Raw genomic sequence first — 17,002 nt, 5'->3', positions numbered from 1 at the left:
CTATCACCCTGTAGATCTTCCCCACTTTAGACCATTTAGACTTAAAAGAAAATAATCGAAAACACATTTTACCCAGCCAAAACCAGAACTGAGTGCGCTTTCCAGTTCATTGGACTGACAGCAGAGTGCTAATCAGATCTTGATTTGCCACATTTAGCACCTAACCTTAAACATGGGTTCCCCAATGCCCATTACAGATGTCCGCAATAAGCAACGGGGGGAGGGCGCTGGTGGTGATGTCGGTGATATTTTGAAGGCAACTATTTCAACAAATCGTCACACGATACTACCGTTATTGTGACATCATGCATTTCTGAACTGTTTAACGCTAATCGTTCACGAAAAGAGGGGAGGGCACTGAGTCAAGTTCAGTCTTGCATGAACTCTTGGAGAACGTGGCAGATGCGCAATGCCCACGCCGGCATCCGATGACGTCAACCTGGTTTTGACTACTCGACATTGAAATACGCTCATCCCGTCACCTTTCACGTACCACCTAGTCCCAGCATCCTCCACCCGTATCCCTGCGTCGAACTGACACGCCCAAACACGATAAGTTTGGATAGTACACCAAGGTCACGCCGCGAAGCTGAGGTTGCAAATACTCACCACAGATGGCTCTGTGCTGACGGGTGACGTGGACTCGTGCGTGCCCTTGTCGCTCTCCTCGCTGTCGTCCATGTAGCTCAGCTTGGTGGGCGCGGCGGGCACGAAGGGCCGCGCCGGGTCGCCGAGGGGGCCCGACAGCGGGCGCGGCGGCGGCGCCGGGGCGGCCGGCACCACCGCCGCCGACGCGTGCAGCGGCTGCGGCACCACCTTCTGGCCGAGCTCCACCACGGGCGGCATGCCGGCCGAGCCGACCACGATCGGGGGCAGTCGCTCCAGGAAGCTGCCATCGCTGCAACAGGAACGGACCGCCGGTCACGGGCAGCGGTCGCCGACGCACGCGCCGCCTCAGCACAGTCACTGCACAGCCCGGCGGGCCAACAACGCCGCTTAGCCCTGCAGAACACAGTGACGACGGCGCACCACGAGCCAGCACGTCCGTGGTCGGGCCCTGCGGTCTGTACGCTGCGACATCTGTCGGCGGTCATGGAGGGTATCGTGCGTCACAGCGCACGGCAGGCCGAGCGAGAAGGCGTGCGAAGCTCCGGGACCCGAGTACTCAACCAAACGCTCAAAGTCCACTCACTCCCACGACGTCACGCACACAGGGCACCACCAGAGGTCGGTCACAGGAGCCTCGTCGCACGCAACACAACATCGCACGTGGCTCAACCAGTAAATTCGCGTGCCAACCAGCCTTCGACCTCGGCGGCCTGGCCCGGAGGATGACCGCTGGGAAGCTCTCGCCGAGCGCGACTCCAAAACTCGCCAAAACCGGCGTCGGTGCGTGCCACACCCGGTTGACCACCGGGCTGGCCGCCAGACCAGCACTGAAGCCACACCCGGTCGACCACCGGGCTGGCCGCCAGACCAGCACTGAAGCCACACCCGGTCGACCACCGGGCTGGCCGCCAGACCAGCACTGAAGCCACACCCGGTCGACCACTGAGCTGGCCGCCAGACCAGCACTGAAGCCACACCCGGTCGACCACCGGGCTGGCCGCCAGACCGGCACTGAGAATCGCCTCGGCCAGCGCGCCAGTCACGCCGCCGCCGCCGTCTGAGATCACGCTCTCTGGAGCAGCGTCGCGTCCGGGGTGTCCCGTGACCCCCCGGCCCCAGCCGACCGGACCGGACGGCGTCCGGACGTCCGGTCCGGCGGCACCGCTCGGTCCCACTCCGCCGGAAGTGGCCTCGGCCGTGACGCAGCGCGCCACGCTGCTCCGCCGCTGGGCGCCGAGAGAGCGGCAGAACCCGCGGGAGACCACGGTCGAGATTCAGGGGAACGTTCCCTAAAGACAGCGAGGCTGGTAATGCCTCGCCAGCCTCGAGTCTGAGGGTCATGCGCCAAAGACACACACTGAAGATATGGCATGTGATAACGGAAGCCTTGGGCCACAGATAGCTGAACCCAGAACCTCGGACAAATGCACCTAGTCATCTAAGCACACCGATCAGACATTCGGACGCATTCGGCATCCCGCACATGGGTGCGTGTTAGCCCCGCGCCTTCCGTGGCAGCCCGATCGACTCAGCGCACCAGCGTCACATAACGGAGATACAGTAGCCACACGCGCCATAGGGCCCCCATCAAGCCCAACAAACGACACCGCGGGGAGAGTCGCTGGTCGTCGTCGGTCGCCGGTCGTCGGTCGTCGTCGGTGGTCGGTGGCAAGTCGTCGGCCGTCGGTCGTCGGTCGCCGGTGGTCGGTGGTCGGTGGTCGGTGGTCGGAGATCGGCCGTCAGTCGTCGCCGTTGTCGCCGGAGGGCAGGCGTGTTCCCCGCGCCGGTGCTCTGCTGCCGCCCAGGTGGCGCCACTCACGCGCGCGGTCGGCGGCGGCGCAGCAGCGACGGCGGCGGCTCGAACAGCGCCCTCTTGCGGGCCACGTTCCCGCGCAGCGCCTCCAGCAGCGCCCGCACGCTGGTGATCGGCTCGCTCAGCATGAGGCCCGAGCACGCGCAGGCGGAGCGCACCAGCATGCCTCGGAGCGCGCCGCGGTACCCCGGCACGTTGCGACGGACCTGACGGCCCCTCCACTCGCGGCGGCCGCGACCCGCGCCGGCGCGCACTCTTCGACCTCGCTCGGCCGTGGCGGGCCGAGACCAAAACACTCGTGGCCTCGCTGCTCGGCCGCGCTCGGCCGTTCACTCTCAAAGGCGCGCCTTGGAGGGGACTGAACTCCACGCCTGGGGCGGACGCTGTCACCTCCGAAGTTCCGACGCGGTGACGCCGTCCGTCCGGTCGGCGGCCTCCTCCGCGGGCGGACTGACAGAGCAGCGGCGGCGGCGGGGGTGGCAGCGCTATCAGCAGGCACCGCCACCACGTCCGGTCGGGCCCCCGTCTGCGCCGGGCGCGCCGCTCGAGTTAGACGCCCGGCAGGCAGTCCGCTCACCGACGCGTCCGGGAGCTACTCCGGCTCCACGCTGGGGACCGCACCGGGCCACGGCGAAAGTCGCGGCCGGGCCGGGTCGCTCACGGCCGAGCGCCGTCTCACCACTGCACCGCCGGTCGGGAGCGCTGCGGCCACCGCACAGTCCGCGCCCGCGGAAGGACGCCTCGCACGAATGTTACGCGTGTCCCCTGACCAGCGGGGTCACAGTCGGTAGGCCAACCAGGCCGCGCGTGCCTCCCGCTCGGCCCAAGTCCTCGGCCGCCGCAGCACTCGTCCCGCGGCGCGACACCGCCCGACCTGGTGCCGCCGGCGCTCGGCTCGCGCCGTCACAGACCGCGCCCATCCTCCGGCGGCCCCTCCACTGCCGGCTGCGGGCGGGCCGGGCGGCCGCTAGCCGAGCGAAAATAAACAATGAAACGCCGCCCGATTCGGAGCCGGCGCCGATAGTGGCCGCCTGATGATAGGAAGCGGCGCGGCGCCGCGGAAGCGGTTCGGCGGCGCCAGCTCGGCTTGAGCATGTAAAACCTTCTCTCGAATTACCTGCTGTCTGTTCAACCGAGAACTCCATGGCGCTATGCGGCACCACCACATGGGAAGATACCACTGCGCACACCGCACTGGCCCACGCGGTGCGACGCACGAACGCACGAACAGTCAGTCTCATCATCAGCCAAGACGGATCCTACTGCCAACACCTGCGCCGACGTGTCCCCGCCTCAGAAGCGTCCGAGTTCGGGAGACGCGAGCCGCTCACCGCTGGTGTCCAGGGGAAGCCGGGCTGGCTGACCAGCCGTGTGCCCCACACCCCTGACGCGGGGGTCGCCATCGGCCACCGGACGGCCCAGAGCGGACGGGAACGGTCAGCGGCCGGCTGTGACATCAGGCGTCGGTCACCGCCGCAGGCGAGGCTGGACCATGCACACGAACCGAGGCACCGGCAGACCAGAGCCGGCAGGCGAGCAGAACGGTGAGGCACAGCGGCTGTCATATTGGAAGAGCAGATGTGATACCGCCTTCATGAGCTGCATTTTGTGTCGGAGTCACGCAACAGGACCCGCCAATCCGGGACCTATCCCCGCTGATAAGCCCGCCACAACAGCCAGAAGGCGCCAGATCAGGTGCCGCCAGTAGCAGCGGGACGGCGACTAGGTAACACACTGCTGGCACCGGCGCGGCGCACGCTTGTGCACCACGCCTAGTCGCCGGCAGGCACCGACGGGCGCGGACACAGACTGTGCCAGTGAGGCAAACTACAACTTCACGCCTCTTCGACAGATGGCAGGCGCCGCAATGCCAGCGTGATCGACGCAATCCCACCAGCGCTGCACAGAGATGCAGTCAATCAAATGCACACCAGCCCGATTTCCGGTTATATAATTTGGCGCTTTGTTTACGACAGTGGCATTCTCGCCCACTCAAGCTATCCCCCCGCCGGGGGATACATGACTGTCATAGGCAATGGTGTGCAAAGGCATGTGCACCACCGCAACTGCTAGGTCAGCAGACATGTGCTGATTTCCAACCGTCACGTGAGTCCTGGACCCGCCTGTGACAATGCCAACGGACCATTTGCAGTTCCTGCAACCGTTGACGTCGTCGAGCCTGGTCCGCGGGTCAGGCCAGCAGACACCGGTCGGGGAATTTCCACGCCGATCATGAATCAACAACTGTCGCTTTCCTCCAGCCAGCATTCCTGGCGCGTTCGGGGGGCGGGGGGGGGGGGGGCGGGCCCCACCCGCGTGTCACCGCGAGCAGCGCGCCATGCGGCAGCAGCCGCACGCCTTATTCGTCGAACCCGTGGCAGCGCGCGAGATGACCACGCGCGTGCACGTGTCTCCTCACCCGTAACCCGTAATGCCCCACATGACCGTTGACCGATGACCCCAGCATACCGTGACCCTGATCACTCGCACGGCCCCGCGGGAGGCGTGTGTCCGGCGGGACAATGCCGGGGCTGTCGGCGGCGCGTCGGCGAGTCGGCGCCGCGGGGCGTGGAGCGGCCGACGGCGGGCGGACGGAAGCCGGACCGACGGACGCAACTCCGTCTCGACGCCTGCAGCCGTGCGGTGGCGGCCGGTCAGCCTGGGTACCATGTATGCCGCCAGTCAGCTGCCGCGTGCTGCTGCCCCGCCGCCAGAGTCACAGCTACTCGCAACGGCCGTTCTGATGAGAGGGACAACATGTAGGCACATTATGTGGGATTCGATCCCACTTCTTGGCACCCAACGTCCGCCCCAGTGGTGGCAGGGTCACCTTTCCTTCACAATGACTGGTGGTGCTGATAAGTGGACACGTCACGGGGTGCCCACTAAATCGGCCCTGGCGGAATCGCATGGTCAACAACACAGCCGCTTTATCTGTGTCTGAGTCGCTGACTGGATTACTGACACCCGCTCCGCCGAGTTCCACACAAAGCCACTACAATTATTCCCTGCATACGCGATGTACTTAACATCCTATCCCTCGCACGGAACGAAAATGACGAGACAGTACCCGACTGATGGGCTGCACCACGCAACAGATGCCCGTCCGACGTTTTTACCACCGCGGTGTTTGGTGTGGGCAGGTTTTTCTCGGCGCCATGCCTTTGTGCGTTGTGAAACACACGCGCGGCCGACACAAGGAGCCGTGTACCAGCGGACGCCGCGTCAGTGTCAATCGCTATCAGCCCAGCCATAGGCCGGCCAGACAAGGGACACGTTCAAAAAGCCGGTATCCTTCAGCGACAGCGAGACCTGTCGGATGCACAGAGACCCAGCCTCGGCGTGCGAATGTCGCTGGTACGGCTGCCGGGGTCAGGTCAGCAGACAGCTAATGCTAATACCTGCCGGGAGACTCGTCGACAAACGACACAGCCGAGGCCATTGGCGTCGACTCATCCGCAGGGAAACAGGCCTGGTGAAAGTCTCCGGGAGTCAACCTCCACCCCCTCCGCCTGGGGACCGATGCTCGGACCACCCAGCCGCATCCACCACCGAGGTCACGCCAGGCCAGTCGGCTCCGACGCGCCGGCCACGACGACCGGTAGCCCTGAGCCGAGGGCGTCCTCCGCCGGCCGGCGGACGCCGAGACAGACTTCCGCCGGTTCGTCGTCGACATCCGCCCCACGCCTCTCGGCCCCCGCGGCCCTGGCGGCCGGGCGCCGGCAATGTGGCAGGGGCGCGAGACGAGGCGCGGCCTGTCGAGGTTCACGGCGGCACTGTGGCGGGCCCGCCGCCACAGACGACAGGGGGAGAGCCGAGAGCGAGGCTGCGCCCCCTGCGAAAAAGCAACGCCGGCTCGTCCGACAAGCGGCGCAAATGCTCGACAAGCGGCGCAGATGTCGACAAGCGGCGCAGATGTCTCGACAAACGCCGGTGGGTGACGTCAGCGCCGGCGCGAGCACCACGTCAGCCGGCGGCTTACTGGAACAGGAGTGTTTGTTTCGAATGGATGCCACGCGGCCTCGAAAGGTGCACGCGAACTAGGGACAGAAAATCCGCGACACTCGAAACCGCCGAGAGATCTTGGCAACTGATAGCTGACACACCAGTCAAACAGCAGGGGAGACACGTGAACACCAGTAGCGGACGGACGTCGGCAGGAGCGGCACGTAGAGTTCACGTTTGCCTGTCTTCATGCATGCCTTGCATGGATGAAGGCAGGTATGCCTTCACGCTAGTTCGTTCGTCTTGTTCTCTCCTGAGTGTATTTTCGGTGGAGGCCGGCCTGTTGACGGCTGCCGCCGTCGCTGCTCGGTGGAGCGTAACGTCGGCCCCGTCTTCCACGCACCAGCGCGCGTGCCGGCCGTCACCAGTAGCGACAGCGCACGGCGACTGCGGCGGCCGCCTTCCCCGCCGCAGCAGGGGCGCGGCGGGTGTGCCGCGCAGGAGGCGCGCCGCCGTGGCCGTCAGTCCGGCTCTGCCGGACGCCGCCCGGCCGCGCCGGTCCGGCCTCAGGCGGAAGAGCGATCGGACTCGGGCGAGAGAGTGACCGGACTCGAGCGAGAGAGCGACCGGACTCGGGAGGGAGAGCGACCGGACTCGGCGGGAGAGCGACCGGACTCGGGCGGGAGAGCGACCAAACGTGGACGGGAGAGCGACGGGACTCGGGCGAGAGAGCGACCGGACTCGGGCGGGAGAGCGACCGGACTCGGGCAGGAGAGCGACCGGACTCGGGCGGGAGAGCGACCGAACTTGGACGGGAGAGCGACGAGACTCGGGCGAGAGAGCGACCGGACTCGGGCGGGAGAGCGACCGGACTCGGGCGAGAGAGCGACGGGACTCGAGCGAGAGAGCGACCGGACTCGGGCGGGAGAGCGACCGGACTCGGGCGGGGGAGCAGCCGGACCCCAGCGGGAGGCCGCCCAGACTCCGGCAAGAGCGACCGAAGCCGGAGTTCGGCGGTCGATTTGCGACCACACGCGGGACCGCAGCTTATCCAGCCGTTCCCCATTCATCACCATCACCCATCCCGTCAGCGCTGCCCAGTCTCGTCAGACCAAGGGTGACATCGCCACACCCTGTGCCATTGACGGCCTGAGCCCACCCGTCAGCCTCGTCCGTGACGTCACAGCACCGGTGACGTCACTGCGGCCTGGTCGACGTTCGGCAGGCAACCGGCGTGGCGGTGGCGTCACCCCCTTCAGCGCGGCGGCGGCGGCCGGCAGCAGATGACGCCGCCGCGGCCATGTCCGCCTCCCACAGGCGCGGCCTCGCTCCCAGACGCCGCGCTCACCGGCGTCACGGCCGGCGCCCGGCACGCGGCCGGCCACCACTGACGGCCCGCCGGCCAGCCGCGTCAGGGGCCACGGAGCGGGTTCGGCCCGCACGGCCGGCACCCGGCACGCGGCCGGCCCGACAACGCACGCCGGCCACCACTGACGGCCCGCCGGCCAGCCGCGTGAGGGGCCACGGAACGGGTTCGGCTCGCACGGCCGCGCGGCCGGGCGGCCGTACACCAGGGCGGCCCGGGCTGTAGAGGTCCGCGGCGCCGCCCGCCTCCCTGGCGGCCGGGCACCACGGCGGCCCGGGCTGTAGAGGTCCGCGGCGCCGCCCGCCTCCCTGGCGGCCGGACACCAGGGCGGCCCGGGCTGTAGAGGTCCGCGGCGCCGCCCGCCTCCGTGGCGGCCGGCCCGCGTCCGACCGGCTCGTACCGCCCACCGTCTGGGTCGGTGTCGCCGGCCCTTCGACGATGAGTTACGCTACTGGACACTGTCAACTAGGTCACTCTTAGATAACACCACGTGCGTTACGTGCCTGAGTCCCGTCAAATTGGCGTGTATCTTGATGTACTTGGCGAATACGAGAAGTCGGTGAAACGCGCAAACAAAAAGGTGCTAAATTGAGAGGAAGCCGACCTGTGTTGTGATGTCACGATAACAAGGTAATGGGAGCATCCCGAAGCAGAAAGACACGACACCTTTTCAACACGCATTGCACTCCTGTAAAGCCGGCGACAACCGGCGGCCGGCAGCACACAAAGAGAAGGTCAGATGGGAGATATCGAGACGCCCTGTAGTGATATTCTGATAATTCGCTTCAACCAAGTTCCCCCTGGTACGTATCGCGGGTAGACGTTCATCACGTCATCCCAAAATGCTGCAGGTTGGCGACGATCACGTCACGCTAAAAATGACGAAAAACAAAGACCTCAAGGCCTTTTCTAATCACATCCATCAAGAGAAGCCGAGGAGTTACGTTGCATGCTGCTCAAGGTGACGGGCCATCCATCTCGCCACAGCGCTGCAATGTGCCCACCAGAGCACCCCAGAGAGCGGCCGCGTCCGGGGTGTGGCCGGCCTCTATTTCCAGCCGGGCAGCGCAGCTCGGGAACGACCGCATGACGTCAGCACGCCTCCGCCGCAGCTCGGCGCGTCCCCGGCGGTCGCACAGGGTGTGCCTCCCGGCCACCACGACCGCCGGCGTCGCCGCCTCGGCCCGCCCGCTGGCCCACCCAAGTCTCCGCCGGCGGTCCGAGGGCGCCGGCCGACAGCCGGCCGCGCGCGCGAGCCGACGGCGTGGCCGAGGGCGTCCCGCGGTACGGCGAGGTCGCGCGCGGTGCGAACTACAGCCTGCACTGCCGGCCGGGGTCACCCCAAGCGGCGACGTCGCCAGGTCCGCCACGGCGCGCCATATCGCCACCCGATTACGATACGCGGCGGTATCAGCGGACGGGGGGGGGGGGGGGGAGAGACAAACCTGATCTGGGCGCCGAGGGCCGTCACGGCCGTTCCGCGAACCGCTGTGAAAGTCCGGCTGACGGAATGCCCAACGCGGTGTGTCCCGGAAAACGGCGTCCCGCCCCCGCTGCGCCGCGCCCCGTGCCTGCCCCCCCCCCCCCCCCACCCGCGCCACTCCCATCCGGATGTGTGTGTGTGTGTGTGTATGTGCGCGTGGTCGGGCGAGTGCAGCGGAAGGGGACGGGAGGAGTGGGGAGGGGAGGCGGACCGTCGGCACACGTCAGCTGATCAGAACACGTGACTGCTACAGCGTACGACGAACAACGTGCCGAACACGTGCCCCACGCACTGTGACTGAGATCGAAGTGCCCCACGCACTGTGACTGAGATCGAAGTGCCCCACGCACTGTGACTGAGATCGAAGTGGCCCACGCACTGTGACTGAGATCGAAGTGCCCCACGCACTGTGACTGAGATCGAAGTGCCCCACGCACTGTGACTGAGATCGAAGTGCCCTGACGCGCGGCAGACTGTTGACCGCTGTCCGCCGTCTGCAGCGGCAGCGACTGCAGAGGTCCGGCCAGGCCAGCTCACCGCTGACACCACACGTACTCCGTCCACTCCGCCCGCACGCACCCGCTGACCGGGGCATCGGGCGGGCGCCGGCCAAACATCGCCGCTGACCTGCGCCGAGCCCGGCGGCGGCGGCGCGTCACCTGGCGCCGTGACCTTAGCAGCGGCGGCGGCGGAGGGCGCGGCCGTGGCACCGTGGCCGCCGCCGCTGAATAAGGTCAACATTTTGCACGGCGATCGATGCGTCGCGCCGCCGGCAACGTCGTGCTCAGCTCGCTCCGTTGAACAAGTTCGCCGGCGCGGATGAAGCGGGCGGCCAGCAGACGGCGGGGAGCCGGCGCGCGCGCGACGACGACAAAAGCTGAACAACAATTCAATTCATAACACCACGCCACAAAACGGTCGCGAGACGGACATCTTTATGGACCCTATCGCTGTGACGCGTACGGTTGGCAGGCGCGCAGTCCGACTACGGACGTCCAAACCAGGTCACGTGCAATGCTCCCCACCACACCGGTCCCCGGAGGGCGACGGGGACGCCTCAAACGCAGACCCAAAGAGAACATTTGAAGGTCCCACGTCCACGTCGTGAATAACGCCGCGAGTCGTTAGTGGACCCGGCGGCGTACCAGCAGCCGGACGCATACTGCTCGGAACGAATGACAATGACCGCTTGCGAATGACATGTGTCATCGCCGTGGCCTCGGCTGTGCGCCGTCAGCTCTCGGCCGCATCCCTGGGACGCGCACGCGTGCCGGGCATGCGGGCACGCACCGGGCACGATGGGCACGTGCTCACCTGGTCTTGGAGCTGTTGGGACTACACACCGCCCCGCACAACGAGCGGAGCAGATAGCCCAGCCTGGACGCGGGGGAAGTGTCCAGCCCGGACCAGGAGCGCCGGCACCGGCAGCACTCGGACCCGGCCGCGTGACACATCGGCATGGCGGCGCGGTGCCGCCGCCGTACCACCGCTCTCGCGCTCTGGCCGCTACTGAGGCTGCGGTCGCCGTGCCGCGCCGCGCCCGCCAGGTGCGGCCGCGGGCGCCCCCTGCCGGCGGCCGGCTGCAGCGGCGGCGGGGCGGCGGGGCTGACCGGTCTGCCTGGGGCTGTGACGGGCTCGGCCGCGGGGTCGGGCCGCTGTCCGGCCAACTCTTCGGTCAGCTCTCCTGCGGCGACCCGACCGGGGAACCGAGCCGAGCCCGCACGCCAGGGACGGAGAGGCGCCCGCCGACCGGCGGCGCCTGCACGGAAGTCCGCTCAGCTCACGCCGTGAGCATCATTCCTCACTGAGGCGACGCAATCAACACCCACACTCTACGACCCGAGCAGCGACGGGCGAGCCCGCTGCGCCAGACTCGCTCCTTGGACTCGTTACGCGCCGCCCTTGCGCTAACAGAGCGGTCCACCGGCGACGACTGCTGTGGCTCAGCACACAACGCGTGGGCCGCTCGAACGGCAGCCGACGGCGCCGAAACGGCCAGAAACAGCCGACCCGACGCTTACGCGAGGCGCCGATCACGGCTCAGGGAGGCCGCCTCGGTCAACAGAGCGCCGTTTACAGCCCGGCCATCAGCCGCCGGCGCCGGCCGCCGCACGCGCTGCCGGGCGGCGGCCGCCCAGCGGAGCCGCTCCGACGCGGCGGTGCGCCGGCGGCCGGCGGCGCGCCCGCACACGCCGCTGCACGGTCAGCGGAAGGCGCCGCGCCGTGTCAGGACTCCGAACGGGTCACGCGGCCGGCGACAGGCCGGCGCTGGGGCTCGGTGCGACGCTGAGAAGCCGGCGGCCAGCCCTGGCGCCGCGTCAGGCGTGAACGGCGGGCGCGGGGGCTGGACGCGACCGGTTTGACGCAATGGGTTGCGAGCGCAGATGGAATATTCCCAGCGCTATCTGCGACCGAGTTCACGTGATGTTGTCCTGCTCGTGTCGCTCGGCGACCACCAACTGCTAATGTAGGCAACTTCTAGCAGAGTGCAGCAGATAACAAACCCGTCAGACGAGATAATGCTCGGTTATCACGAGGCCCGTCTGTACCCTCCCCCCCCCCCCGCAGCGCGCGGCCACAGAACGGTGCCGACATGCTTAACAGCTGCCACCGACACTCTTCAGGAGCCCAACTCGAAATATCGACACCACCGTCAATATAGCCGCTGTTTAGCTCTACAACGTCGTTAAGCCGGCACCTCCAGGGATATCAAAGGTCGTTAACTCAACATAAAAACTTTTAATTCATGACGCCGCGAAATCCAGCCCCCGACGGCCTTTCTTTCTCTCCTATGTCTGATGCGCAGACAACGGGTACGTCCGTTGCGAACGGGTACAACGTCCGTTCCAACGTTGCGAACGGGTACAACGTTCGTTCCAACGTTGCGAACGGGTACAACCAATCGCCGTGGAACGCCTCGATAAAAATTGCGAAACAAAACCCGGTCGGATATCTGTCTTGGGCCATCAGCGGTTGGCATCGTCGCCGGTCGGATCATCTATTTCGTTTGCACCACCCATTCCACAGCCGAAATAACGCCGGATGAGCAGAGAATTCGTTACACGTCAGCTATGCTGAACTTCATTTGCTGAGAATAAGACTGGAATGACGGTTGCTGCAGGCAACCACGAATTGAATCAACGGAACGACTGTGTGCAGAGCATGCCTAAATATGCCCAGCTAAATTTGTTTGAACAACAGTATAAATGAATGGAATCAATGGATCATTACTAGTATCTAAGACCAAACGAATTCCGTTCTCAGTTATGCGTGCCAGTGCAATACACATTCGTCAGCAGTTACCAAACAAATCGAATTAAATGAAATTGCTAGATATTGCGCAGCTACCGGTGCAGTCCGATCGGCCAACACAAGGCTCGCGCTCTGTTCGTGGGTCAGTCTCGACCGGCCCACCATATCCGGCACTCTGTGCGTGGGTCAGTCTCGACCGGCCCATCGTATTCGGACGCGGCAGCCGCAGCCGCGGAGCCGCCAGCTGCCGACGCGTTCGTACGTCACACGCTGACGCGCCCGCGGCGGCACGACCACGAAAGCAAACAGCCACGCACGACTCGCTCGACACACAGGCAGACGGCGGACCGCACGGGGTCCGGGTTCGTGTGCACAGTTCGCCGCGCGCACACACGCCTTACAGCGCGTCCGACGCCGCGGCGGCGGTCGCTATCTCGCTGGCAATTCAAGAGCGCCAGCCAAGGCCCCGTCGCTCACGCGGCGTCGTCAACCGCGCGATAACGACTCGGTCGCCGCCATCGCCGCCCGGTGCCCGGCGGGGCGCGCCGGCCCGCCGCACGGGCAGCACCGCGCGCCGGCCGCGAGCCCGTCCGCGACGAGCGGGCCACTGCGGCGCCGCGCACACCTGCTCGCCGGTCGCCTGCGACCGCGTGCGGCGGCGGGCACGGCGGGTCCACTGACCTGACTTTGGCCGAGGCGCGGTCGCAGATGATGAGCCTGGAGGCGGCCCGCAGCACCATGCCCATGGCGGCGGCGGTGGCGGCCTGCTCCGGCCGCGGCCTGCCGTCGAGTACCCCGCGCCGCCGCCGCCGCCGACGGGGCGCCGGAGCCGACGGTAGCCTAGATACGGGCCAACAGTCCGGCGGCCGCGGCCTCCACCGTCCGTGCACGGCTCGGCGGCACGCCAGCGCGGCGTGCGCACGCGGCGCCGGCGGACCGGGCGTGAGAGCGCCGGCGACCCGCGGGGGAATCAGGCGGAGACATCCGCCGACGGGGAGAAGTCGCCCGACCCCTTCCGTGCACACCAGCGTCCCGGCGGAGGCGCGGCGGGCGGAGGTGGCCCGGCAGGTCACGGATGGCAGCCCCGCCGCTGGAGAAGGCAGACTCTCACGGCGCCCGGCCTTGCCAGTGTCATTTCCACCCCGATCACGGCGATTAACTGTACGCACGCCAGACCGACCCAGCGCGACGCGGGGAGCACCGAACAGCTAGAGCAGCGGGCGCCGTCTTCCACTGGGGTTGACCAGGCCCGGAGGCAGTCGCGTTCCGTTCCGCCGGAGTAAATGTTCCAGTACGCGTTCCACTCGGCTGCTCCGGAGCGGTGACGTGGATTAAAATCCTGTCAGGCGACCCCATCGCCGGTCGAGAGCGAAATGCCATCCGATGGGACGCGAGGGACGACGACTTGCATTCTGATTTGCGTTAACTGGATGTCAGAACGCGTTATCTTAAAGACAGAAGCAGCATTCGAAGACTTCATCCGCGCGGAACTGCAGATACTCACAGCGCGCGAGGAACGAAATGAACCCAACCACGACCTGCGGCCAAGTTGCATCGATCCCACGCCAATAAAACTGGATCCACGATCTACGTCTGATTAATATTTAACGAATTTTTTGCCGCATAGAGTCATAGGTCACTGGATAAAACGAGAATATCGCAGGCTTGATAATTCCGGTCACTTTCCCACCGCTGACTGATATAGCCAAACTTACTTCACCAACACTGCACTCAATCGATGTTGGGAGCCACGAGGTCCCCGGGAACTAGCGTGCTGGTGCAGTTTAGTTATTAAGCACGCGGCGCATTGAACATACATGGCTGTTCAACATTTGCAATAAGAGCTCTTCAACCTCCGTGAAGTCATGAAGCATTCCCTGAGCATATCAAACGGGAGAGCGAGTGTGGCATCCCTTGGTACGAGCGTTGAGTTTAACAAGTGACCTAATCCTTATCACCCTGCGGGATGGTGGAGGGTCGGAGGAGAGTAATGGCAGGAAAGATGAACAGTTCAGCGAGCCAGCCCAGCGAAACGGCAGGAAAACGTCACGCGCGCTACACACAGAAACCGTATCTCCCTCCGATCGGCAAACGCGTGAACGGACGCGTAGGAAATCACTGCACCGACTACAGACGTCCGCAAACCCTTGCGCAAACCCGCTACCACCGGACGCTCGCTTTCGCAACACGGGCCAGCCGCTTGGCGTGGGAAGGGGACAGGGCCGACTGAGGCCGATGGGCCGGGTGTCCGAGACGCCGAGACCGCGATCCATTCAGCCGCCGGCGCAAACAGAGGGGCGGTCGAGCGCCGGCGGCGGCCGTGACGGCGGGTCGTTAGGCTTCACGCGCCGCCGCCGGCCCTCGAGACCACGCCGACCGTCGCAACATCCCGGCGTCGGACAAGTCGTCTGCTGGCCCGCTCAACCTGTGCGCGCCGCGCGTAACGTTTCGCGCCGTCGCGTCGGCGGCGTCCATACCGCTGACGCGGTGACGTCACCGACATATGCAGCACGTCCATCCCGGTCGGGTCGGCACGATGACTTCCGCTGGGAAGCTCTGACGGAATCGACTTACCGCCGGACCGCTCCAACGACCGAGATACAGCCGCCGAGGCTACACAGCGGCTACACAGCGGTTACACAGTCACCGGCATGAAGTCGCCTTACCACTGGACCGCGTCCATGACCACGACCCGTCTACACCGCGCGGAGTCGTGGCCGCATGGGCACATCAGCATTATTCAAACATTGGCGATAAACCCCGCAACGGCAACCCGAATCGCAGCCGCTCCATTTACTGCGGTGAACTACGCGAGGCAACGGTACGAATGCCACAGGACATACGTCCACGTTGCCGCGTGCCGGGCGTTGTCGGACGGCGCTCGTGCCCCCAGTCCCAGGGCTCGGAAAGCGGACGGCAACTGCGCACCTGGAGCCCCCTGATAGCGCGGTGTCCTAAATACCAGCGTCCCAGGCCAGCCGGCCGGACCGTAGCGCGCAGTCAACACAGCCGAGCGGCCTCCGGGGGCCGCTGAGCGCCGACCGCCGCTGAGGCGCAGCTGGTGGGGCGCCGTGCTGGTGATCGTGAGGCGCCCGGTCCGCCCCCCGTCTGCCGCGTGCTCCACCGGCACTGCCGGGCGCTGCTGATGGGGCGCCGTGCTGGTGACCGAGAGGCGCCCGGTTCTCCTCCCTCCGTCGCGTACTCCACCGGCACTGCCGCGGCCAACAGCGCGCAGGCCCCGGCACCAGCCGGCGGAGGCTGACGGTGTTAGCGTCCGGCGCGAGGAGGCGCAGCCGCGTGCCGGCGCCGACGCAGACGCGTAAGACGGAGTGCCCGTAGCTCAAGCTTGTTCTGTCCAGGCTAGGGCCGGGGGGGGGGAGGGGGCGGGCCACGGGTGGCGGCGTTCCTGTCCGTTCAGGGGTCACAGCCAGGGGTCAACACCGCGCCAGGACGACCGCAGGACGGGGCTTTCTGCAAAGCGAGCGACTGTGTTGAGAGATTTGGCGTACGAATCTCGGCTAAGCGAGCGAATAATGCAAGCAAGACTTCACTGCCGGGTAGCCCGGTCCTACAATAAGGTTAAGCGAACGTCGATGACATGGTCCAAGCAATGTAAGCCGAAGCGGTGGCTACACAGGCGAGGGAGCTATTTTAGTACCAAGGTCTATGTGTCACGTGACAGTCCAGTACTTCTGATAGACTGCAAGATATGGCGAGACAATGCAATGGTATGAATTTGTGAGCTTTCGGGAACGTAGCTGCATATCTCTTCGTTGCCTTCAAACACATATGCTGCGGCTAAATCTTTATCAGAATTCCACAGAGTGAAACTAGGCGCCACACGCGCTGAACCGAAAAAGGCCCCCCAAAATGTTTATACCAGCGCACTGACCGAGTAGCATAAAGCCGGAATGCATGAATAAAAATTAAACGCGGAAGGTGGTTAAGCATGCCGCAGAAGTTTAAGAAAACCCATGGCCAAAAGCACAAAGACAAGCCTGCTTCAAAGTGCCTATTTCTATGCCGGTGCGCCCAACAACACAAAGGTTACTCGCATGCTGACCACGTCTATCCTGAGCCACCACCGCTGCGGTGCACCGTGGTGAAGCGGGCCCGTTCCATCAGACCCCCGTCCGCGGCAGCCGCGCCGTCTAATGCATCGTTCCAGTCCAGTGGCTCCGCGACATTACCGACAGCGGTGACGCACCGGGCGCGTTATCGGTGCGCCAGTTTGGGCTGTCAACAAGGTGAGCGGGTTCGGCCGCCCGGCCACCGCCGAGCCGCCGCGGGTAGGGGGGGGGGGGGGGGGGCGGAAGCGTCGCGCCGAGCCGCCGCGGGTGTCTGGCGCACGCCATGTGTAGCTGCTCGTCACGGCCGAGTAGCGGGCGGGCGGCGCCCCTCCCGGTGCCCGTGCCCGTGCCCGTCCCGGTGTCCGTGCCCATCCCGGTGCCCGTGCCTGTGCCCGTGCCCGTGCTCGTCCCGGTGTCCGTGCCCATCCCGGTGCTCGTACCCGTGCCCGCCCGGTGCCCGTGCC

At 65.9% G+C, this 17,002-nt stretch overlaps 1 protein-coding gene across 2 annotated transcripts in view; it reads right to left on the bottom strand.

Annotated features, from left to right (window-relative positions):
* LOC119097611 (tyrosine-protein phosphatase non-receptor type 4) overlaps positions 1-17,002 on the bottom strand; it is a 67,744-nt gene that overhangs the window by 23,900 nt on the left and 26,842 nt on the right. For both annotated transcript variants that reach the window (XM_037220652.1, XM_037220653.1), the window contains exon 10: positions 610-898. In XM_037220652.1, the coding sequence (XP_037076547.1) occupies positions 610-898 (289 nt within the window). The remainder of the gene's footprint in view (positions 1-609; positions 899-17,002) is intronic.

Source organism: Pollicipes pollicipes, unplaced genomic scaffold (assembly GCF_011947565.3).
Source record: "Pollicipes pollicipes isolate AB1234 unplaced genomic scaffold, Ppol_2.1 Scaffold_4295;HRSCAF=5057_pilon_pilon_pilon, whole genome shotgun sequence".
Taxonomy (NCBI): domain Eukaryota; kingdom Metazoa; phylum Arthropoda; class Thecostraca; order Pollicipedomorpha; family Pollicipedidae; genus Pollicipes; species Pollicipes pollicipes.
Note: the sequence above shows the minus strand (reverse complement) of the source record. Positions and strands in the feature narration are given on the sequence as shown.